Raw genomic sequence first — 24,934 nt, 5'->3', positions numbered from 1 at the left:
TAGCTCTAATGCCCTATGGTGGGGGGCACGCTGGTCCATAGCTCTAATGCCCTATGGTGGGGGGCACACTGGCCCATAGCTCTAATGCCCTATGGTGGGGGGCACGCTGGCCCATAGCTCTAATGCCCTATGGCGGGGGGCACGCTGATCCATAGCTCTAATGCCCAATGGCGGGGGGCACGCTGGCCCATAGCTCTAATGCCCTATGGCGGGGGGCACGCTGGCCCATAGCTCTATGGCTGGTCCATTAGAGCTATGGACCAGCGTGCCCCCCGGGCGTTAGAGCTATGGACCAGCATGCCCCCGCCATAGGGCGTTAGAGCTATGGACCAGCGTGCCCCCCAGGCGTTAAAGCTATGGACCAGCGTGCCCCCCGCCATAGGGCATTAGAGCTATGGACCAGCGTGCCCCCGCCATAGGGCATTAGAGCTAAGGAACAGCGTGCCCCCGCCATTGGGCGTTAGGGCTATGGACCAGCGTGCCCCCCACCATAGGGCATTAGAGCTATGGACCAGCGTGCCCCCCGCCATAGGGCATTAGAGCTATGGACCAGCGTGCCCCCCAGGCGTTAGAGCTATGGACCAGCGTGCCCCCCGCCATAGGGTGTTAGAGCTATGGACCAGCATGCCCCCGCCATACGGCGTTAGAGCTATGGACCAGCGTGCCCCCAAGGCGTTAGAGCTATGGACCAGCGTGCCCCCCGCCATAGGGCATTAGAGCTATGGACCAGCGTTCCCCCGCCATAGGGCATTAGAGCTAAGGAACAGCGTGCCCCGCCATTGGGCGTTAGGGCTATGGACCAGCGTGCCCCCCACCATAGGGCATTAGAGCTATAGACCAGCGTGCCACCCGCCATAGGGCATTAGAGCTATGGACCAGCGTGCCCCCCGCCATAGGGCATTAGAGCTATGGACCAGCGTGCCCCCCGGGCGTTAGAGCTATGGACCAGCGTGCCCCCCACCATAGGGCATTAGAGCTATGGACCAGCGTGCCCCCAGGGCATTAGAGCCATAGGATTGGCTGAAGGCGGACCGATCTAATTGGCCGAGGAATCTGTCAATCAGAATGATTGACAGATTCCCTCAGCCAATGAGGACGTTCGTTAGCGCCCAACGTCAGAAGAGTCTCAAAAGTAGTCTCAAAGGTCTCACAGATTTGTAACTCACAAGCTCAGATTTGCAACTCACGTGAGTGAACTCACAGGTTCACATTTGTCTTTTGTATCCACAAGTTCAGATTTGTGTTTTGTATCCGTGTTTCGCGTCTGTGTTTTGTATTTGTGTTTTGTATTTGTGTTTTGTATCTGTAATTTGCATCTGTGTTTTGTATCCGTGTTTCACATCTGTTTTTTGCATTTGTGTTTCAAACACAGATGCGAAACACGGATACAAAACACAGATGCAAATTACAGATACAAAACGCAAATACAAAACACAGATGTGAAACACGGATACAAAACACAGATTCGAATTACAGATACAAAACACAAATACAAAACACAAATACAAAACACAGATGCGAAACACGGATACAAAACACAGATGCAAAATACAGATACAAAACACAAATCTGAACTTGTGGATACAAAACACAAATGCGAACCTGTGAGTTCACTCACGTGAGTTGCAAATCTGAACTTGTGAGTTACAAATCTGTAATATCTACTGTGAGACTTTTGAGACTGTTCTGACTCCATATATTAAAGGCTGCTGAATCCAAATCTGCTGTATGTATAACTCAAAAATGGATGCTAAGCCCTCAAAATTGACCATTTACAGATGGCGGCCACCACTGTGCTGAAATATATTACATAGCATCTTTTTGACCAAAAAAGGTATAGAAACTTATTTTTTATTTTTTTAGGTTTTCATATATGGGGAATCCAATTAAATATTCAGATTTCAAATAAAGTGTGAGTAAATTGCGTGAAACTCATATATGTTGTTAAAATTGTCATTTATTGGTGAATATTTTTCAACATTATCCGATAATATGTATAATATGTTCCCAATTATTGTATACATAAATGTGTCATTATATAAAGGTAACGAACTCCATAATACTTGCTCAAAAAGCATATAGCAAGCATGTGGTATTTAACAGATGGCCTAACTCAAATATCAGCCACTAAAGGTGGTTGCACACCGGCCGCGTTTTTCAGAAAACCGATGGAGAAACGCCGCTTAAAAATCCGAATTCACGCCCGGTGCGTGGAGACCTTAACACCTTGCTGCTTCTCTCAGAAGGAGCTGAACCTCACAGAAAGGCTGCTCAGCTGCAGAAAAGAGAAACAATACACACACACACACACACTAATGGATATTCTAGAATGCCAAATATATGCATTATTCTGTATTTCTCTGCCTTCCATTCAGTATCTTTGCTCACCAATGTGCTCAGTCTAATTCAACTCAATCTAACAGCTGACTTGACTCCTCCACGCTGTCAGCAAAGGTATACTTATTTGTGTGTCGCCCTTATGTTTAGCACAGATCCTTATATGGACATTCAGTATAGAATCTCTGTTAAGACAAGACTATAAGGACTGTCTGAGAATGGGGCTTGCGCCCGGAGGGGCTGCTGGAACAGGCAAGGAGGCCTGTTCCTCACTCTCTGTATGTTGTTACTCTGCTGAATCTTCTTAATAAATTATCAATACTTCACCCTGAAGAACTTTGTCATTCCTTCATCTTTGGAAGATTATTTAATCTACGACCACACACACACACACACACACACACACACACACACACACACACACACACATGCTCTCAAGAGTTACATTATTGTTAAACATCTGCATTACTAAATTTACAAGAAGTCTACACAATTAGAGAATGTAGAAGAATTGTCTTTCCTGTTCTCTCCTAATGGTACCAACATCAAATACAGCATGGAATTGTGGACAAAATCTTACATTTTGGTTCGGAGAGGCTCAATCTCATCAAATTGTGGTGGCTCAATTGCCGAAAAAATAATGGGCCTTGACATGAAAAAGGTTGAATACCACTGCCCTATAGTACAGCGAGACTATGGAGAATATACCATCAGCATCAACAGATTGGACTGGATGTTTTGGTCATGTCCAAACCTGGTGGATTACGGCAGGTCTGTTATGCATTTAATATTTGTTTTAAGGTTTTGCAAAAAAAAGAACAGACAAAGGAATTGAAAAGAAAAAGAGAGAAAAAAAAGGAAAAAAAGCACAAACAAAAAAAGAGAGAGAACAGGGCATGATTTCAAATCAATGAGTTACACTGCTAGAGACTAGAATATATCATATGGAAAGTGGAGGACACACAGATGTTGCATGCAGACTAAATGCTAAGTGGGATCAGTGAGACATTTGAGCAATGTGTTCTAACTAAGAATTGCTGCCAAATCACATGGAACTTGCTTGAATTATCCATCATAACATAACACATTTTCTCCATGTGTAATATACAAGTCAGTTCAGATAACCAAGCCTGGTTGGAGTGAGGTCTGTTATTTCTGAAATACTAGGACTGGATTTGAGGTCTGTTATTTCTGAAATACTAGGACTGGATGCAGTGGCGTGCACAGACATTTTGAGGGGCAGGTGCTCAAGTGAAAAAGGGCACCTTGTGCAGCGCGTGGAACTGGCCGGTTGCCTTAATAGTGTGACTGAGATGTATAGATTTTGGGGCCTAAATAATATATTAGAAGCTATTTTATCAAGAATTGATCAATGTCACCATGGTCCACATACTGTAGTCAGTACTGTACAAAAAAAAGCTTTTTATGCTTGTCCTCCAACAGCATATCGTTAGGCTCATTATAAAGGTGTAATTCACTGTCATGCACTTTAATGTCTAGACTTTGAGCTTCCTCCTTTTTGGCTGTGGGTGAAAGCAGGTGACACACACACACACACACACACACACACACACACACACACACACACACACACACACACACACACACACACACACACACACACACACACACACACACACACACACACACACACACACACACATACACACACACAGTCATTCCGTTATATATAAGTGGCCTTAGTTAGAGTGTCCGCCCTGAAACTGGGAGGTCGGGGTTCGATCCCCGGCCGGTCATACCAAAGACTGTAAAAATGGGACCCAATGCCTCCCTGCTTGGCACTCAGCATCAAAGGGTTGGATTGGGGGGTCAAATCAACTAATCAAATGATTCCCGAGTGCGGCACGGCTGCAGCTCACCACTCCTTGTCTGCGGCTCACCGCTCCAAGAGATGGGTCAAATGCGGAGAACACATTTCACTGCGGTAACGTGTGTGACAAATCGTACGACTTTGACTTTGAGATAGAGGGGGGATACATCTAGTGTTGGACATTATGATAAGAAGAAATAAAACAGGATAAGAATAAGGACGACCTTACTGGCTAACACAGGGGTTCTCAACGTTTTTGGCTGGGGACCCCCGGAAATGCTTTGGCCATGTCTCGGGACCCCCTCCCCACCCCCAATACCCAAACTGACTGCAAAAACAACCTTAATAATAGAGAAAATATATCATAAATAAATACTGAAACCAGATATAATCATTAAGGAAAGTGTATGCATGTACTCTGTGTACTATGTAAACTCTTCATTTCCATTTTCCAGCCATTCACTTGCAATTTTCTTTTTTTTTTAAATATAATTTGGGGACCCCCCAAAATAATTTGGCGACCCCCCTAGGGGTCGCGACCCACAGTTTGAGAACCCCTGGGCTAACAGATGCATCTCATATCCATAATGAACATGCTGTAATTAGGACAACAACAAGTTGTATCTCATATCAAGTACATAGACTTCATTAGATGTATGTATGTGGAGAGACTGGGAGGCCCCTGCTACTGAAATAAACACACTGCAATGATTACCGGAATATTGAAATACAGAGATATTTAGCATGGATTAAAAGTAAGAAATCATAAATTAATGGAGAAAAAAGAAGAAAAAGGAAAGAATATACTGTGTATGAATTGAATTGTGAGTCTGTCCAGCGCCTCAGTGAGGTGCATAAAGTTAATGCGAGGCCAAAACAAATGTATTATGGAACAAGTAATTCAAATGACTGATGATGATGATATATACAGACAATGTCAGAAGTTGTATGCTCAAGCAAACACTATTGCCTGAAAGTTCTGTTCAAGGCATATTGCACACCGCTTTATACTACACACCTGTGGTCATATTATAAAAAGTCTAGCATGCACAGGTTGCAAGTTGCATTTAATGATGCCATGAGAATAACAACCCAGAGGGGGCAGTGGTACCAGATCACTGCTGGAGTGAGGACTTTTAAAGCACTTCTAAGAAATCCAATGTTTAAGTTTATGAAAAGGCTGGATGTGTCAACAAACAGTATTGTAGCGCTTTCAAGCCCCTCAGTGAGCTGTTCACGTTATACATCAAGGTTAAGGGTACACTGCCTAAAACGCCTGTATGTTCTGCCTGTGGGTTAAGTTATGCAAGTTATGTATTTGTTTTACATTCTTTTATGATTTTTATTGCCTGTTGTATCTCTTGTATGTTAACCCCGTGTATGTATCCCTATGGACCTGAGTCTGCTAATAAAGTTGAATTGGTTTTTTTATTGACTGTCTACGTCAAACGGTGAATATCAGCAGTCAAAGGGCTTTTATTGCAGATGATTAAAGTACAGTGTCCATTTCATAATTATGCTTTTATATTGTTTTGTATTGCAACATAGTTACCTAAAAGATGATCGTCCGTGCCAACTTCATTCCATTCACTGCAATAAAAGTCTTGCTTCACTGCCGTCCTTTGACCATGCACTGATACTCACAGTTTGACGTAGGACAGTAAAATTAACAATTACTTCATTACAGTAGTTTGGCCATATATAAATATACATATATACACACACACACACACACTCCATAACCTTTGATTGGATGGGCAGGACGCACGTTTGGGTGGGCTATGCCCACCCTTGCCCCCCCTTAGAACCGGCCCAGACACACACACACACACACACACACACACACACACACACACACACACACACACACACACACACACACACACACACACACACACACACACACAAACGCATAACGTTAACCTCGTGAGTGACTGAGTGGCATAATTTAGCCTACTCCCCTGTTTTATTACTGTTAGTTGTGTAAAGAGATAATACATGTAGGTTTATGATTTCCATGAAACCATGTGGTTTCAAGAGAAGACTTGGTCTCAGCCTATTCTAGTACTTCAGGATACACTTTAGCGATAGTTTTCAACCAGTGGTCCTTGAGGGGGTTCCAGGTGGTCCCCAGCTAAATGATAGAGAGTAACCAAATGGACCCTTATAGATCTTTAACTGAGTCCTGAATGGTCAGTTGGTGCCACGGCTGATTTCCCATGCCACCAATGCCAAAAGCATGCAGGGAGATCACGTCATGCAGTTGCACAAAGGGGTGTCTCAGTCAACGCTGCGGCTGCAGGAAAGGACACATGGAGTGCATTGAAGCATGCAGTTGCAAGAAACTTGACAACACCTGCCAGAACACTGAGGATGACTGGGACTAAGTCCATGTGTCTGCTGCATGCAAATACAAGTCAGAAACACAAATTAAGGCTTGAAGCAATTATTCATCATAACAAATAATAAAAAAAACATTATGAATTACTAAAGAGGCCAATTTTCACAATATAAATGATATAAAAGTGGTTCCTTCACAATTGATCTTAAATATGAATATGTCAATGTATTCCCCATATATGAAAACATAAAAAATGACATTTCAGTCTATTTTCTACCTTATTTAGTCAAACATATATAGTTTTATTTTATTATGTTTCAGCACAGTGGTGGCCGCCATCTTTAAATGGTCCATTTTGAGGGCCTAGCGGCCATTTTTTTGTTATACATACAGCAGATTTGGATTCAGCAGACCTTAATACCCCTAGAAAACATGTATGTAATAAATTAACACGATTTGCCTTCGGGGTTCATATTTTTGGGAAACGGACCCAGTCTATCTATGTCGAGAGGCTCTCAAACCACATTGGTTAAGTTTTAGGGCCTATAGTAGGCACATGGGTGTTGTTTAAATTATTCCATGGTTCCATCATCCATGGTTTAATATGGTGCAGTTAGGATATGTGGAGGGAATTCACCATGAATGAGTGAATTAATTATTTATTTAAAAACAATGTTTTACCATTGAGCTAATAGACTAGCCTGCCTGCTTGCTCGGGGGATACATTTCATTTTGACCATCAAGTCACAATTCGTGTCAGATGACTCAGATCCTGTGTCTGTGAGACACGACCTTTGGCACAATATAATGTCAAGCAGGGAGAAAAAATACAACCATCCCAATGTAATAAGTTGTATTGTATTAACATACTCTACCATACAGATTGGGCACAATTACTTTGTATTCATTCAAAAGGTTACGTAGTGAAGCTTTAAGTGATTGTTACATTATACACACTAAATTACATAGATGGAGGCTATCTTATCTTGCATTACAGTTTACTATTCAAATACACACATTTTTCCAAAATATGCACTAATGCTTAGATCAGGTCAAGACCATACTCTTAAAGAGACCCAATAATTCCCCTATGAGCAAGCACTTGGCAAACACTGTAAATATTGGTTGGGACATAACTTTCTTTTCTTATACAGTACATCTTTTGTTATTGTGCAGTGCAACATCTCACATAACTGAGCTTCCTGCCATGCAGGAATTCTACTCCAGCAGAGAAGAGTGATCAGTAAGGCCACATTCATCATCATCATCATCAAAAATCTTTTGAACTGTTAATGTTGCTACCAGCTGTATTGCATACTGTATACGTGACAGTTATGGACCAAGAACCTTAAGTTAAGAATCTGTTTGGATCTCGATTAATCATTAGGTCAAGTTTTCATCATGTTCCAAGCAAAAGATAAGCTGCCAGGCAAGTGATACAACTTTGTAGGACTTTGAGTGTATCATTAAAAATGTATAATGCTGAATAGCGGTGATGCCCCTCCAAACCAAATATCTTTACAATGAACATAACAGAATTGTATTCATGAATAAAAATTCAAATGTTGAAAAAAGTTGTATTGCAACATTGTAAATGTATAAATTATATAGCTATAGTGACAGCAAACAGATAATGATAAGGGTAATACTACTACTACTACTACTACTACTACTACTACTACTACTACTACTACTACTACTACTACTACTACTACTACTAATAATAATAATAATACATGATAAGTTTCATTTTAGTAGAAGCCAAACCTATATGTGAGGTAGGCTACCTAGTATCATGATTTTGTGTGTGTGTGTGTGTGTGTGTGTGTGTGTGTGTGTGTGTGTGTGTGTGTGTGTGTGTGTGTGTGTGTGTGTGTGTGTGTGTGTGTGTGCGTGCGCGCGTGCGTGCGTGCGTGCGTGCGTGCGTGCGTGCGTGCGTGTGTGCTGTGGAGGAACATTTTATTACATGGAATGACTCCATAATGACAAAACGGTCAGTGACAGACTATTGTGGTGGTGTGTGTAAAATGTATATTTAACCCTATCTCTGGGAACAACATAAAGAGACAGAAATTATCTATATCTATGAAAAGATAAAATCCATGTGTCCTGTGTCACATTTTCCACTGTGTATATTCTCTGACTATACAGAATACTTATATCTGGGTATGCAGGATAGATTCACTGGGCAGCAGAAAACTCATCTCAACAAGTTATGGGCCCAGTGAAACGAAAGTTAAACCTCAAGGTACAACTTTTATTCCATACTATTATCGCACCATATAAGTTAAACATGAACTTTTAAGGTGCCACTCCCAGACCAGGGCAAATATACAAAAGATGTTTAGAAGTCGTACTCAAGAGATTACGGCATTGGCAAGAAGTAGCGGCTACCACACACATACAATGAGGTAAGCACTAAATAATTTTCTATCTGTATTTGTTTTACAAATAAAACAAAAATGTGGTCTATCTATTCATATGGAATATTTCCCTATACATTTCTCACAAATAATAACATAAATCAGTAGATATATTCTGTATAGTCTATAGCCTATTACTTCTTCATGAAAAGAATAATGAAAATATTCACATGGAAAATATTATATTTGCCATTTCTCACAAATAACACCATAAATCTAACGTTCGTGGTTTTTTTTTTACTTTTATCATTAACCAGTCAAACAACATTAAGGACTCAGCTGGAGGCACTGGAGTGTCACTTCACATGGGGGATAGACTACAGCAGATTCAAACTATTGCGTCTCCGAGATGACCTAGAGGACATTGGCACTGAAGTGGGATACCAATGGCTGGGTCACATCTATAACCTGCAGGCATACATTCACTACCAATTAAGCTCTCAAGACCTGGGTTCCACTACAAATGATGCTTTGTGCTGCTTCAGCAAGGTAGCAGAGGCCTTTCGCCAGATTAGAAACACCGTTTCAGATGAGGGTCCCTGGCTACTGGTGAACTACAGCAACATGGCTTGGCTGCACTTCCACCTTGAAGAACAAGCAAAAAGCCAGGAATATGTTGCAAAAGTAGAGGCTCTGCTTCAAGAATATCCATCTCCATCTCCAGATGAGCTCCATGCAGAGGTCTATGCTGAAAAGGCTTGGACCCTGATGCAGCCTATCCTAAATAGAAAGCAGGAAGCCATAGAATATTTCCAGAAAGCTATCAGTATGGAACCTGACAAAGTGGAGTGGCTCACTAGCCAGGCCTTGGCCATAGCGAGCACTTCACTCTACTCCACTGCACTGAACCGCACTCCAATTCAGGAAGCTGAGCTCTTGAAGAAATTGAAAACTGCGAAGGAAAATGATTCAGAAAATTTGTATCTGGCTGCGATCTATCTTGACAGACTTGCTAATACAGGCGAAGTGATCGATCAGGCACGTGCGCTGGCTCAGAGAGTCTTGCTACAGCCTGTGAGCAGCTACAGTGGTATTGGGCCATTACTGAGACTTTATATAAAGCAGAGACTTTTTGATGAAGCTATTGACTTGGCAGAAGAGGCTCTGGAAAGGCATCCCGATGGACCAAGTAATAACCGCTATCTGAAAAAGATTCTAGCAAAATGCTACAAATGGAAAATCTTTCAAGGGGACAATCTTACTGATCGGGCCATCAGCCTCTATGAGGAAGTTATCTCCCTTTACCCCCATTCTTCTCCCCCATTCTTCTCTTCTCTAAATCTAGCCCTTGCCAGTGTTTATGCAAAGTCAATTCAGTACACGGCAAAAGCTGACCAGATATATAAAGAAATGCTAGAAAGTAACCCAGAGCCAAAAGAGTTACAGATGGTTTACAACAGGTATGCGAAACACTTAAATTATCATGTAAAAGACCGCCACATGTCAATAGAATATCACATGAAGGCAGCAGAAATAGCACTACCCTCCCAATATCGTAACAATAGTATAAGCATTTTGAGACAAATTCAAAATCGGGGGATGGACAGAAGGTGTCAAGAAATACAAGATTTCTTGGCTACACTTCCAGAGGAGCCTGACACCCTAGCCGTGGGAACTAGGTGTACTTGGGATGCGACTTCCCACCCCTTCCCCAGGTACCGCCTTGCACAGGAGGTTGAGGACGTTGAGAATGAACCCTGCCTCCGCCCTGCCTGGTCAAAAAAAGTATAGTTCCTGCGGCTATGCCTGCCAAAAATACCACTACCCTCCAAATATCGTAACAATACTATTGTAACATTTTTGAGACAAATTCAAAATCGGAGGATGAACAGAAGGTGTCAAGAAATACAAGATTTCTTAGCAACACTTTAACTGATAGGCCTACCCTAGCCGCGGGAACTAGGGGTGCTGGTAGTGCAGCCACCCCACCCTCCCCCAGGCACTCTGCTAATTGCTTAAAATGTAACTTATTATATGTTTTATGGAATATGAGTTATATTTTTCCATAACTTTCATTTGAATTGATCTGATTCATTTTGAGCTAATAAAACAACTCACACAGATGCACAACCAACAGCAGATTATTTTATTTCTGTAATACATGTACCGGTATTATACACTGTAAAATGACAGTGTTACTGTTACATACATGTCAAACACAGGCTGCAACAAAATTAATGTTTACAGGTACTACACCTTTTATTGATCACGCTTCGTTATGCTTATGATGTTGCTTATGCTTTTTTTCTTTCTTTTTTTTGCCATGCTTTGTATAGCATTCGTGACAATGTAAAGCGTTTATAAATAAAATGCATTATTATTATTATTATTATTATTATTATTATTACCCTACATCTTCAGCCTGGGCAAAAATGCAAAACTATTGCCTGCATTTATTCTGAAAGGTTCAGTTATGACAGACCATTATTGTACAAAACCAACTCATATGCACATACAGATTCTTATAATTGCAACACAGCTTCTGTTGGTCTAAGTTCAACATCTAAAGACTTCCAATCGTTTTCAATATATGATGTAAAAGAAATAGTGTCAAGAGTTAGAGGTTCATTACTGGGCAGTTTACAAGTAAAAAAAATAAATCCATGAAAACAAAAATAGATCACTCGTTTCCTCTTTGAACTCTTGTGACTCTTTTTTGAAAAAAAATAAAAAATAAAATATGGTATTGCTATTGGTTAGCAGATCCATTAGGCATCCTTACTCAATCTAGAACCCTAGAAAATAATTTAACCCCATGAACCATGTCGGGTCCCTATTCTGGGCATGTCATAATAGTGAACATTCTGCAAAAATAGCAGAACAAAAGGAAGGGACCAAACATAGACCCCAGGGGACCCCGCTCAATGAAGTACCGTTTAAGAGATTAAAGAATGGTACTAACTTACTGTACATACAAACATTGGAATATCCATATGCAATCATCCAGGTAAACTTAAAACTAAAACATTTTGGATCCTTCACGTATATTATTAGACTTGCTCCTTCAGGCTGTAGTACCAGTGTACCACTCACCTCTCTCGGGATTTGGAGTGACTGTGATGTCTGTGACTTCTGACCTGGTGAAATTAACGTTACTTTAGAATAGGTGGTGCATATATCTGTCTAATCAAGCTCCATGTTTACTGAAAACCAGGCATACATCAACAAAAAGAGTTTCAAAGGAACACACACGTTTCCTTATTGACATCAACATACTGGGTGAGGAGAGTGTCATGTACTAAAGTCACAAAGTTCAATCCAAGGGGGTCAAGCGGAAACCTTGTCTGTCCATTAAGCGCAACCTTTCAGGAAAAAAAGCTCTTGTTTTCTCATTAGTTAAACAATGATAAAATCCACAGACAGACTTATAACTACTTTCACTTTAATAATACAAAATTAAATAAAAATCAGGCAGAAAGATTATACACCGTGATAAGATGAAGTATGTAGGACATTTACGTTTGAAAATGTTTCCAACAACTATCCGAATTCACTTCCCAATAAATTTTTTATTCAAATACTTTCAGATCAGAAACTGGGTTCACAGTAATTCATCAGACTTCCCACACATGCCACTTGAGTCCCCATTTGAGACACATCTCAGTAGACTCTGCTCTATCACTAAAGGCCTGACATATATGACATAATGATTAGTTCAGTCAGACAACTCACGAATAGTTAAACCAATATTTATTGCAGAATGAGTACCAAGTGTGCATATGATATTAGACTTGGCGTTCGGCTCTGCTGGATTTCTCCCTGCTCGGCATGGTTAAGCAATAACACAGAATATAAAGAGCAGGGAGATAGATATACAATAACCCCCCATGGGGAATGATGTAGCAGAGCCCACTGGTGGTGCTGGGGAGGCGGTGGGAGCAAACAGGCGCATGCCAACAGACCGGGGACAATGACAGCAGGAAGATGACAGCAGGAAGAACAGAGACTGAGGTGAGCTTAAATAACATGGCAATTGGTCAGCTGACTGCCACGTCGACGTATAGCAGTAGGAATGAGCATGAGTGTAGTACCTTAGTAATACACGTGTATATGCGCCCGTGGACGTGGCAAGAACCCCCTTGAGTGTATCTGCCTGAACTAACTCCGCGAGCTACGTCTCATTAATCTAACCTGGCAAGCAAAATGGGTTTGATGACATTGATTGCCATAACATGCTTGAATGCTCTCTGACTTTCTTAATCTCCACAATACACAGACAAATGCAGTAATACCTTTTTTAATATAACCTACTATACTCCACATAGATAACATAAAATATTCATATTATTCATATTATATGCTGTGGAGCTGTCCATGCTTGGAGGGGTTTTGGAAATATATAGTAGAAATAGTAGAGTGTGAAATAGTACCTGACCCCAGGAGTTGGATTTTGGGAGACAGGGACAGAGGGACTGGCATTAAGCCATCATAAGAAATACTTTATTTTGCTGGCTGGCACAGCTGGGAAAATTGTTATTCTTCAAAACTGGAAATCTGAAAACTCCCTCTCAGAGATATTGGTTGAACAAATTGACTGCCTATGGTACTCCTGAGAATAAAATAAAATAAAATAAAACATGTATACAATGTAAGGAGGAAACCAGCAACATGTGAGAAAATATAGGGTTCCTTTATGTCTTTATTACCATCATTGCATGCTAGTAATATGGGATATTGTATCGTTTTTAATCATGCAAATGTAAAGTTTTAACTTTTACCGGACTTGCGGTGTGTGTGTGTGTGTGTGTGTGTGTGTGTGTGTGTGTGTGTGTGTGTGTGTGTGTGTGTGTGTGTGTGTGTGTGTGTGTGTGTGTGTGTGTGTGTGTGTGTGTGTGTGCGCGTGTGTGTGTGTGTGTGTGTGTGGGGGTTGTTGTTGTTGTTTCTTTTGTTGTTGTCCTGTTTGTATAAATAAAAAAAATCTTAAAAAAAGAAAAGAAAATGCCTTAAAAAAACGAAAATATGGAGATACAAGGTTTCTGCCCGACAGCTAGAGATGATTGTGGTAGGGGGTGGGATTTGGAGTGATATCACCTGTCCCTGGATCTAATGCTGCGGTGCCGCAGGGGGCTTAGCAGTCTAGATAACTATAGAAAAATGTACTCCTCAGAGCAGGATGAATCAGGATGAAATAAGAAAAAATGGACGGTCCCTCTTGATGACAGTAGGATATGTGTACAGATTTGTGAGATGTTTGGACACAATATGTAGGAGTAATATCCAAAAATGTGTTTTGCAAAAATTGTCCTGCTAGTGGCGCTATAAGGGTGGCATTTCTTTCTCTGAGTTATGATAGGTTTTGTTTGTTCCACAGACACTATTTCCTGAGAATATAAAGTAAAGTCTCCCAATGCCATGTGTTACATGGTAGGGTAGGCTATTTTAATCTGCCAATAGAACCGTTATAGCTAAACCCCGCCCCACTGTATTTTGTGATATACAAAACCTAAAGGTCCTCAGGTATAAATGCAATGATTTGATGTTTTGATGTTTTGACAAAATCTGTAGGTGTATAAAAAATGGGGCTCCTGGTGGCGCAAATAATAATAATAATAATAATAATAATAATAATTATTATTATTATTATTATTATTAGGGTAATAAAAATAATAATAATAATAATAATAATAATAATAATGCATAATTTTATTTATAAAGCGCTTTACATTGTCACGAATGCTACAACAATAAAAGAAGCATAAGCAACATCATAAGCATAACGAAACGTGATCAATAATATCATGGGATCCAACGTGGCTAAGCTAAAAGACTAAAACATGTTAGAGAATGCTTTCTTAAAAGAGTCGGTGGACTGTGGTGCTCTGCCTCTCAGGTGCATAGGGAGGGAGTTCCACAGACATGGGGCTGTGTGCCTGTGTGGCAGAAGGTCACCCATGGTGCGGAGGTTGGTGTGGGGGACGGGGAGAAGATGGGTATTGAATCGGAGGAGCGGAGTCTTCGAGTGGCGGGTTTAGGGTCCATGTGAAAATGTGACAATGTGAAAAGGCGTGGCATGCCTTTAAGTTTCACAGCAATCGGACTCTGTGTCTGTGTTCATGATTTCAGTGAGCCAGTCCTGCAAACTTTAGATGCCAATCGTCGCCAATCAGGATGGAATAGACAGATCATTTTTGACTACCTCTAAAGCCTGGACAAAAACGTATTGCCTGCATTTATTCTGAACAGCATTGGCTGTGAATATCGGTTGCTCCACTGTCGAAGGTTCAGTTATGACCGGCTATGTTTGTACAAAACCACACCCATCTGTGCTTTATTCTGCATTTAGTGAATGAAGAATAAATTCCAACAAAGCTTATATGTTCAAGATCTAAAAAGTTCCAATTGGTTTCAATATCTGATGTAAACTTCATACAAGCTTCAGCAGTTAGATGGTCATTATTGGGCATAGAAAGGAAAAAATAAACATAGATAACACTGATTTGCTCTTCCACTCTTCTTCTTTTTTAACTCCTGTGACAAAAGAAAAGATTTAAATAATAGTATCGGTGAGCAGATCCATTGGGCATCCTTACACAATCTATAACCCTAAGAAACTATACTGGCTAGAGGAGCAGACTCTCTATCTATCCTAACTGCATAAGAGGTACAATCCTTAATCATACTGCTCAAATATCTCAGGCAAGTTAACAATCTGTTTGGATCTTGATTAGGTCAAGTTTTCATCATTTTCCAAGTACAAATGTCAAAAGGATAAGCCAAGTGATACAACCAAGACATTTTGAGTGTATCATTAACAACTTGTCCTTACAATGAACATGCCATAATTATGTTAAAAAATAAAAATATAAATATTGAGTTGCATTGCCGTAGTATAAAATGTATGTCTACACCATACAGCAAACATAGATAATTAATACAATTGCCTTTCTTTATATCTTTCTTTTTACCTTTCTTTCTTTTCTACAGGTTTCCCTGATTTCATTTTAGTAGAAACTCCAGAGTTGGCGCCAAGTTCCTAATCGTCAGAATAGAAAGTGTCCCTATGAGCTAAGTGTGATCCTCCACTTAAGCACTCTATGGTTAAAAGTCCTTTAATAGACAACAGAATGTCGAGAGGCTCTCAAACCACATTGGTTAAGTTTTAGGGCCTATAGTAGGCAGTAGGCACATGGGTGTTGTTTAAATTATTAATCATCCATGGTTTAATATGGTGCAGTTAGGATATGTGGAGGGCATTCACCATGAATGAGTGAATGATTTATTTATTTATTTATTTTTACCATTGAGCTAATAGAGCCTGCCTGCTTGCTCGGGGGATACATTTAATTTTGACCATCAAGTCACAATTCGTGTCAGATGACTCCGATCCTGTGTCTGTGAGACACGACCTTTGGCACAATATAATGTCAAGCAGGGAGAAAAAATGCAACCATCCCAATTGAATAAGTTGTATTGTATTAACATACTCTACCATACAGATTGGGCAAAATTACTTTGTATTCATTCAAAAGGTTACGTAGTGAAGCTTTAAGTGATTGTTACATTATACACACTAAATTACATAGATGGAGGCTATCTTATCTTGCATTACAGTTTACTATTCAAATACACACATTTTTACAAAATATGCACTAATGCTTAGATCAGGTCAAGACCATACTCTTAAAGAGACCCAATAATTCCCCTATGAGCAAGCACTTGGCAAACACTGTAAATATTGGTTGGGACATAACTTTCTTTTCTTATACAGTACATCTTTTGTTATTGTGCAGTGCAACATCTCACATAACTGAGCTTCCTGCCATGCAGGAATTCTACTCCAGCAGAGAAGAGTGATCAGTAAGGCCACATTCATCATCATCATCATCAAAAATCTTTTGAACTGTTGAAGGCTTTTGATGAAGCTCAAAGTACAAGCATTTCACACCGTACAATGTTGCTACCAGCTGTATTGCATACTGTATACGTGACAGTTATGGACCATGAACCTTAAGCCCTCTATCTATCCTAACTGATAAGAAGTACAATCCTTAATCATACTGCTCAAACATTTCAGACAAGTTAAGAATCTGTTTGGATCTCGATTAATCATTAGGTCAAGTTTTCATCATGTTCCAAGCAAAAGATAAGCTGCCAGGCAAGTGATACAACTTTGTAGGACTTTGAGTGTATCATTAAAAATGTATAATGCTGAATAGCGGTGATGCCCCTCCAAACCAAATATCTTTACAATGAACATAACAGAATTTTATTCATGAATAAAAATTCAAATGTTGAAAAAAGTTGTATTGCAACATTGTAAATGTATAAATTATATAGCTATAGTGACAGCAAACAGATAATGATAAGGGTAATACTACTACTACTACTACTACTACTACTACTACTACTAATAATAATAATAATAATAATAATAATACATGATAAGTTTCATTTTAGTAGAAGCCAAACCTATATGTGAGGTAGGCTACCTAGTATCATGATTTTGTGTGTGTGTGTGTGTGTGCGCGCGCGCGCGCGTGTGCGTGCATGCGTGCGTGCGTGCGTGCGTGTGTGCTGTGGAGGAACATTTTATTACATGCATGACTCCATAATGACAAAACGGTCAGTGACAGACTATTGTGGTGGTGTGTGTAAAATGTATATTTAACCCTATCTCTGGGAACAACATAAAGAGACAGAAATGATCTATATCTATGAAAAGATCAAATCCATGTGTCCTGTGTCACATTTTCCACTGCGTATATTCTCTGACTATACAGAATACTTATATCTGGGTATGCAGGATAGATTCACTGGGCAGCAGAAAACTCATCTCAACAAGTTATGGGCCCAGTGAAACGAAAGTTAAACCTAAAGGTACAACTTTTATTCCATACTATTATCGCACCATATAAGTTAAACATGAACTTTTAAGGTGCCACTCCCAGACCAGGGTAAAGATACAAAAGATGTTTAGAAGTCGTACTCAAGAGATTACGGCATTGGCAAGAAGTAGCGGCTACCACACACATACAATGAGGTAAGCAATAAATACATTTCTATCTGTATTTGTTTTACAAATAAAACAAAAATGTGGTCTATCTATTCATATGGAATATTTCCCTATACATTTCTCACAAATAATAACATAAATCAGTATAAGTAGATATAGTCTGTATAGTCTATAGCCTATATTACTTCTTCATGAAAAGAATAATGAAAATATTCACATGGAAAATATTATATTTGCCATTTCTCACAAATAACACCATAAATCTAACGTCCGTGTTTGTTTTTAACTTTTATCATTAACCAGTCAAACAACATTAAGGACTCAGCTGGAGGCACTGGAGTGTCACTTCACATGGGGGATAGACTACAGCAGATTCAAACTATTGCGTCTCCGAGATGACCTAGAGGACATTGGCACTGAAGTGGGATACCAATGGCTGGGTCACATCTATAACCTGCAGGCATACATTCACTACCAATTAAGCTCTCAAGACCTGGGTTCCACTACAAAATTTGATGCTTTGTGCTGCTTCAGCAAGGCAGCAGAGGCCTTTCGCCAGATTAGAAACACCGTTTCAGATGAGGGTCCCTGGCTACTGGTGAACTACAGCAACATGGCTTGGCAGCACTTCCACCTTGAAGAACAAGCAAAAAGCCAGGAATATGTTGCAAAAGTAGAGGCTCTGCTTCAAGAATATCCATCTCCATCTCCAGATGAGCTCCATGCAGAGGTCTATGCTGAAAAGGCCTGGACCCTGATGCATTTCAGCCTAGAGGGAAAGCAGGAAGCCATAGAATATTTCCAGAAAGCTATCAGTATGGAACCTGACAAAGTGGAGTGGCTCACTAGCCAGGCCTTGGCCATAGCGAGCACTTCACTCTACTCCACTGCACTGAACCACACTCCAATTCAGGAAGCTGAGCTCTTGAAGAAATTGAAAACTGCGAAGGGAAATGATTCAGAAAATTTGTATTTGGCTGCGATCTATCTTGACAGACTTGCTAATACAGGCGAAGTGATCGAAAATCAGGCACGTGATCTGGCTCAGAGAGTCTTGCTAAAGCCTGTGAGCAGCTACAGTGGCATTAGGCCATTACTGAGACTTTATAGAGAGCAGAGACTTTTTGATGAAGCTATTGACTTGGCAGAAGAGGCTTTGGAAAGGCATCCCGATGGACCAAGTAATAACCGCTATCTGAAAAAGATTCTAGCAACATGCTACAAATGGAAAATCTTTCAAGGGGACAATCTCCTGAAGAAAAGTCTTACTGATCGGGCCATCAGCCTCTTTGAGGAAGTTATCTCCCTTTACCCCCATTCGTCTCCCCCATTCTTCTCTTCTCTAAATCTAGCCCTTGCCGCTGTTTATGCAGAGTCAATTCAGTACACGGAAAAAGCTGACCCGATATATAAAGAAATGCTAGAAAGTAACCCAGAGCCAAAAGAGTTACAGATGGTTTACAACAAGTATGCAAAACACTTAAATTATCATGTAAAAGACCGCCACATGTCAATAGAATATCACATGAAGGCAGCAAAAATAGCACTACCCTCCCAATATCGTATCAATAGTATAAGCATTTTGAGACGTATTCAAAATCGGGGGATGAACAGAAGGTGTCAAGAAATACAAGATTTCTTGGCTACACTTCAAGAGGAGCCTGACACCCTAGCCTAGCCGTGGGAACTAGGTGTAGGGATGCGACTGCCCACCCCTTCCCCAGCTACCGCCCTGCACAGGAGATTGAGGACGTTGAGAATGAACCCTGCCTCCGCCCTGCCTGGTTAAAAAAAGTATAGTTCCTGCGGAACTATGCCTGCCAAAAATACCACTACCCTTCAAATATCGTAACAATAGTATAACAATTTTGAGACAAATTCAAAATCGGAGGATGATTGATTGATTGATTGAAATATGTATTAACAGTTTGCAGAATCCTCAGAGTAGAGGAGAGGTTATCATGCAATTTAGTGAGTTTATTTAGGAATATTTGTCATAGTAAACCAGTTTGTCTGTATTCACAAATACAGTATGTGAGAGATCGTCATAGTCATGTTACCAGGCAGGCTACTAGTGGCCACATGGTCAAAGAAAAACCCAGAACAAATGCGGTTTGCAGATCTGTAATGTTCAGGGCTATTTCAGTATGGAACATGTTACCAACTATAATCACGGAAGCACGTAAGGCTAGTTTTAAGAGGCTCCTTAAAAGACACCTGATCAATTACCCCAATTTTAATTTTAATGAACTGACATCATTTAAGGGGATGTCTTGTTTAGTGTTTTTATTTCTCTGTATTTTTAATGTCTTAAATGCATTTGTATTTTGTATTATGAATGTATTTTTTCCAAGATTGCACCTGTTTTTATTGTGCAGTGTTATTTTTTATTGTGTTGTGTTATATGTATTGTTTGTCATGGACCCCAGGAAGAGTAGCTGCTACTTCGGTGGCAGCTAATGGGGATCCATCTGAATAAAGAATAAAGAATAAAGTACATTTCAAGCACAAACTCAATACAAAGACTGTTAACTGTGAGTGGACGACCCAATTAAGCATTACACTTGTTTACAAGAGGGTCCACCTTGTTCAATTCATCAAAACATTTAGAGACGTACAAATAGACACTTCTATATACCGGTAGTCAAAGAACAGAACAGGAATTCATCATAAAGGAAAGAAACATATACAGTGAGGGGAAAAAAGGGTGGGCGGTGGGGGGGGACAGAACAGAAGGTGAAGGTGAAGGAACAGAAGGTGTCAAAAAATCCATGAAAACAAAAATAGATCACTCGTTTCCTCTTTGACTCTTGTGACTCTTTTTTGAAAAAAAAGAAAAAAGAAAATATGGTATTGCTATTGGTTAGCAGATCCATTAGGCATCCTTACTCAATCTAGAACCCTAGAAAATAATTTAACCCCATGAACCATGTCGGGTCCCTATTCTGGGCATGTCATAATAGTGAACATTCTGCAAAAATAGCAGAACAAAAGGAAGGGGACCAAACATAGACCCCGGGGGACCCCGCTCAATGAAGTACCGTTTTAGAGATTAAAGAATGGTACTAACTTACTGTACATACAAACATTGGAATATCCATATGCAATCATCCAGGTAAATTTAAAACTAAAAATGTTTGGATCCTTCACGTATATTATTAGACTTGCTCCTTCAGGCTGTACCAGTGTACCACTCACCTCTCTCGGGATTTGGAGTGACTGCGATGTCTGTGACTCTGACCTGGTGAAATTAATGTTACTTTAGAATAGGTGGTGCATATATCTGTCTAATCAAGCTCCGTGACAACAAGCTCCATGTTTACTGAAAACCAGGCATACATCAACAAAAAGAGTTTCAAAGGAACACACACGTTTCCTTATTGACATCAACATACTGGGTGAGGAGAGTGTCATGTACTAAAGTCACAAAGTTCAATCCAAGGGAGTAATTTGTGTTTTGTTGCAGTCAAGTGGAAACCTTGTCTGTCCATTAAGCGCAACCTTTTAGGAAAAAGAAATTAGTTAAACAATGATAAAATCCACAGACAGACTTATAACTACTTTCACTTTAATAATACAAAATTAAATAAGAATCAGGCAGAAAAATTATACACCGTGATAAGATGAAGTAGGTAGGACATTTACGTTTGAAAATGCAGTGGAAATGAGACAGTTTTACAACAACTATCCGAATTCACTTCCCAATACATTTTTTATTCAAATACTTTCAGATCAGAAACTGGGTTCGCAGTAATTCATCAGACTTCCCACACATGCCACTTGAGTCCCCATTTGAGACACATCTCAGTAGACTCTGCTCTATCACTAAAGGCCTGACATATATGACATAATGATTAGTAATCTAACCTGGCAAGCAAAAATGGGTTTGATGACATTGATTGCCATAACATGCTTGAATGCTCTCTGACTTTCTTAATCTCCACAATACACAGACAAATGCAGTAATACCTTTTTAATATAACCTACTATACTCCACATAGATAACATAAAATCAATAATGATTCCCCCAGAGATGCAAATTAATTCTCTGATGGAGATTTACTCCATATGCTGTGGAGCTGTCCATGCTTGGAGGAGTTTTGGAAATATATAGTAGAAATAGTAGAGTGTGGAATAGTGCCTGACCCCAGGAGTAGGATTTTGGGAGACAGGGACAGAGGGACTGGCATTAAGCCATCATAAGAAATACTTTATTTTGCTGGCTGGCACAGCTGGGAAAATTGTTATTCTTCAAAACTGTAAATCTGAAAACTCCCTCTCAGAGACATTGGTTGAACAAATTGACTGCCTATGGTACTCCTGAGAATAAAATAAAATAAAATAAAACATGTATACAATGTAAGGAGGAAACCAGCAACATGTGAGAAAATATAGGGTTCCTTTATGTCTTTATTACCATCATTGCATGCTAGTAATATGGGATATTGTATCGTTTTTAATCATGCAAATGTAAAGTTTTAACTTTTACTGGACTTGCGGTGTGTGTGTGTGTGTGTGTGTGTGTGTGTGTGTGTGTGTGTGTGTGTGTGTGTGTGTGTGTGTGTGTGTGTGTGTGGGTTGTTGTTGTCGTTTCTTTTGTTGTTGTCCTGTTTGTATAAATAAAAGAAATCTTAAAAAAAGAAAAGAAAATGCCTTAAAAAAAAGAAAATATGGAGATACAAGGTTTCTGCCCGACAGCTAGAGATGATTGTGGTAGGGGGTGGGATTTGGAGTGATATCACCTGTCCCTGGATCTAATGCTGCGGTGCCGCAGGGGGCTTAGCAGTCTAGATAACTATAGAAAAATGTACTCCTCAGGATGAATCAGGATGAAATAAGAAAAAATGGACGGCCCCTCTTGATGACAGTAGGATATGTGTACAGATTTGTGAGATGTTTGGACACAATATGTAGGAGTAATATCCAAAAATGTGTTTTGCAAAAATTGTCCTGCTAGTGGCGCTATAAGGGTGGCATTTCTTTCTCTGAGTTATGATAGGTTTTGTTTGTTCCACAGACACTATTTCCTGAGAATATAAAGTAACGTCTCCCAATGCCATGTGTTACATGGTAGGGTAGGCTATTTTAATCTGCCAATAGAACCGATATAGCTAAACCCCGCCCCACTGTATTTTGTGATATACAAAACCTAAAAGTCCTCGGGTATAAATGCAATGATTTGCATGATGTTTTGACAAAATCTGTAGGTGTATAAAAAATGGGGCTCCTGGTGGCGCAAATAATAATAATAATAATTATTATTATTATTATTATTAGGGTAATAATAATAATAATAATAATAATAATAATAATAATGCATAATTTTATTTATAAAGCGCTTTACATTGTCACGAATGCTATGGCAAAAAAACAACAATAAAAGAAGCATAAGCAACATCATAAGCATAACGAAGCGTGATCAATAATATCATGGGATCCAACGTGGCTAAGCTAAAAGACTAAAACATGTTAGAGAATGCTTTCTTAAAAGAGTCGGTGGACTGTGGTGCTCTGCCTCTCAGGTGCATAGGGAGGGAGTTCCACAGACATGGGGCTGTGTGCCTGTGTGGCAGAAGGCAAGGCCCGGTCACCCATGGTGCGGAGGTTGGTGTGGGGGACGGGGAGAAGATGGGTATTGGAGGAGCAGAGTCTTCGAGTGGCGGGTTTAGGGTCCATGTGAAAATGTGACAATGTGAAAAGGCGTGGCATGCCTTTAAGTTTCACAGCAATCGGACTCTGTGTCTGTGTTCATGATTTCAGTGAGCCAGTCCTGCAAACTTTAGATGCCAATCGTCGCCAATCAGGATGGAATAGACAGATCATTTTTGACTACCTCTAAAGCCTGGACAAAAACGTATTGCCTGCATTTATTCTGAACAGCATTGGCTGTGAATATCGGTTGCTCCACTGTCGAAGGTTCAGTTATGACCGGCTATGTTTGTACAAAACCACACCCATCTGTGCTTTATTCTGCATTTAGTGAATGAAGAATAAATTCCAACAAAGCTTATATGTTCAAGATCTAAAAAGTTCCAATTGGTTTCAATATCTGATGTAAACTTCATACAAGCTTCAGCAGTTAGATGGTCATTATTGGGCATAGAAAGGAAAAAATAAACATAGATAACAGTGATTTGCTCTTCCACTCTTCTTCTTTTTTAACTCTGTGACAAAATAAAATATTTAAATAATAGTATCGGTGAACAGATCCATTGGGCATCCTTACACAATCTATAACCCTAAGAAACTATACTGGCTAGAGGAGCAGACTCTCTATCTATCCTAACTGATAAGAGGTACAATCCTTAATCATACTGCTCAAATATCTCAGGCAAGTTAACAATCTGTTTGGATCTCGATTAGGTCAAGTTTTCATCATTTTCCAAGTACAAATGTCAAAAGGATAAGCCAAGTGATACAACCAAGACATTTTGAGTGTATCATTAACAATTTGTCCTTACAATGAACATGCCATAATTATGTTCAAAAATAAAAATATAAATATTGAGTTGCATTGTCGTAGTATAAAATGTATGTCTACACCATACAGCAAACATAGATAATAAATACAATGACCTTTCTTTATACCTTTCTTTCTTTTCTACAGGTTTCCCTGATTTCATAAGTTTCATTTTAGTAGAAACTCCAGTGTCCCTGAGCTAAGTGTGATCCTCCACTTAAGCACTCTATGGTTAAAAGTCCTTTAATAGACAACAGAATGTCGAGAGGCTCTCAAACCACATTGGTTAAGTTTTAGGGCCTATAGTAGGCACATGGGTGTTGTTTAAATTATGAATCATCCATGGTTTAATATGGTGCAGTTAGGATATGTGGAGGGAATTCACCATGAATGAGTGAATTTTATTATAATAATATAATTTATTTATTTATTTGTACCATTGAGCTAATAGACTAGCCTGCCTGCTTGCTCGGGGGATACATTTAATTTTGACCATCAAGTCACAATTCGTGTCAGATGACTCAGATCCTGTGTCTGTGAGACACGACCTTTGGCACAATATAATGTCAAGCAGGGAGACAAAATACAA

General features: G+C 39.7%; 1 protein-coding gene across 1 annotated transcript; it reads left to right on the top strand.

The window, feature by feature from the left end:
• Positions 1–8,915: 8,915 nt before the first annotated feature.
• LOC306926178 (interferon-induced protein with tetratricopeptide repeats 2-like) lies at positions 8,916–10,663 on the top strand (the record flags this gene model as incomplete). The annotated part of the gene is made up of 3 exons (XM_079505441.1): positions 8,916–8,920; positions 9,190–10,332; positions 10,588–10,663. The coding sequence occupies 3 exons, from the start codon at positions 8,916–8,918 to the stop codon at positions 10,661–10,663; spliced, it is 1,224 nt and encodes a 407-aa protein (XP_079361567.1).
• Positions 10,664–24,934: the final 14,271 nt, after the last annotated feature.

This window comes from Electrona antarctica, assembly GCF_951216825.1.
Source record: "Electrona antarctica genome assembly, chromosome: 7".
NCBI lineage: Eukaryota > Metazoa > Chordata > Actinopteri > Myctophiformes > Myctophidae > Electrona > Electrona antarctica.
This window is presented reverse-complemented; position numbering and strand designations above follow the sequence as displayed.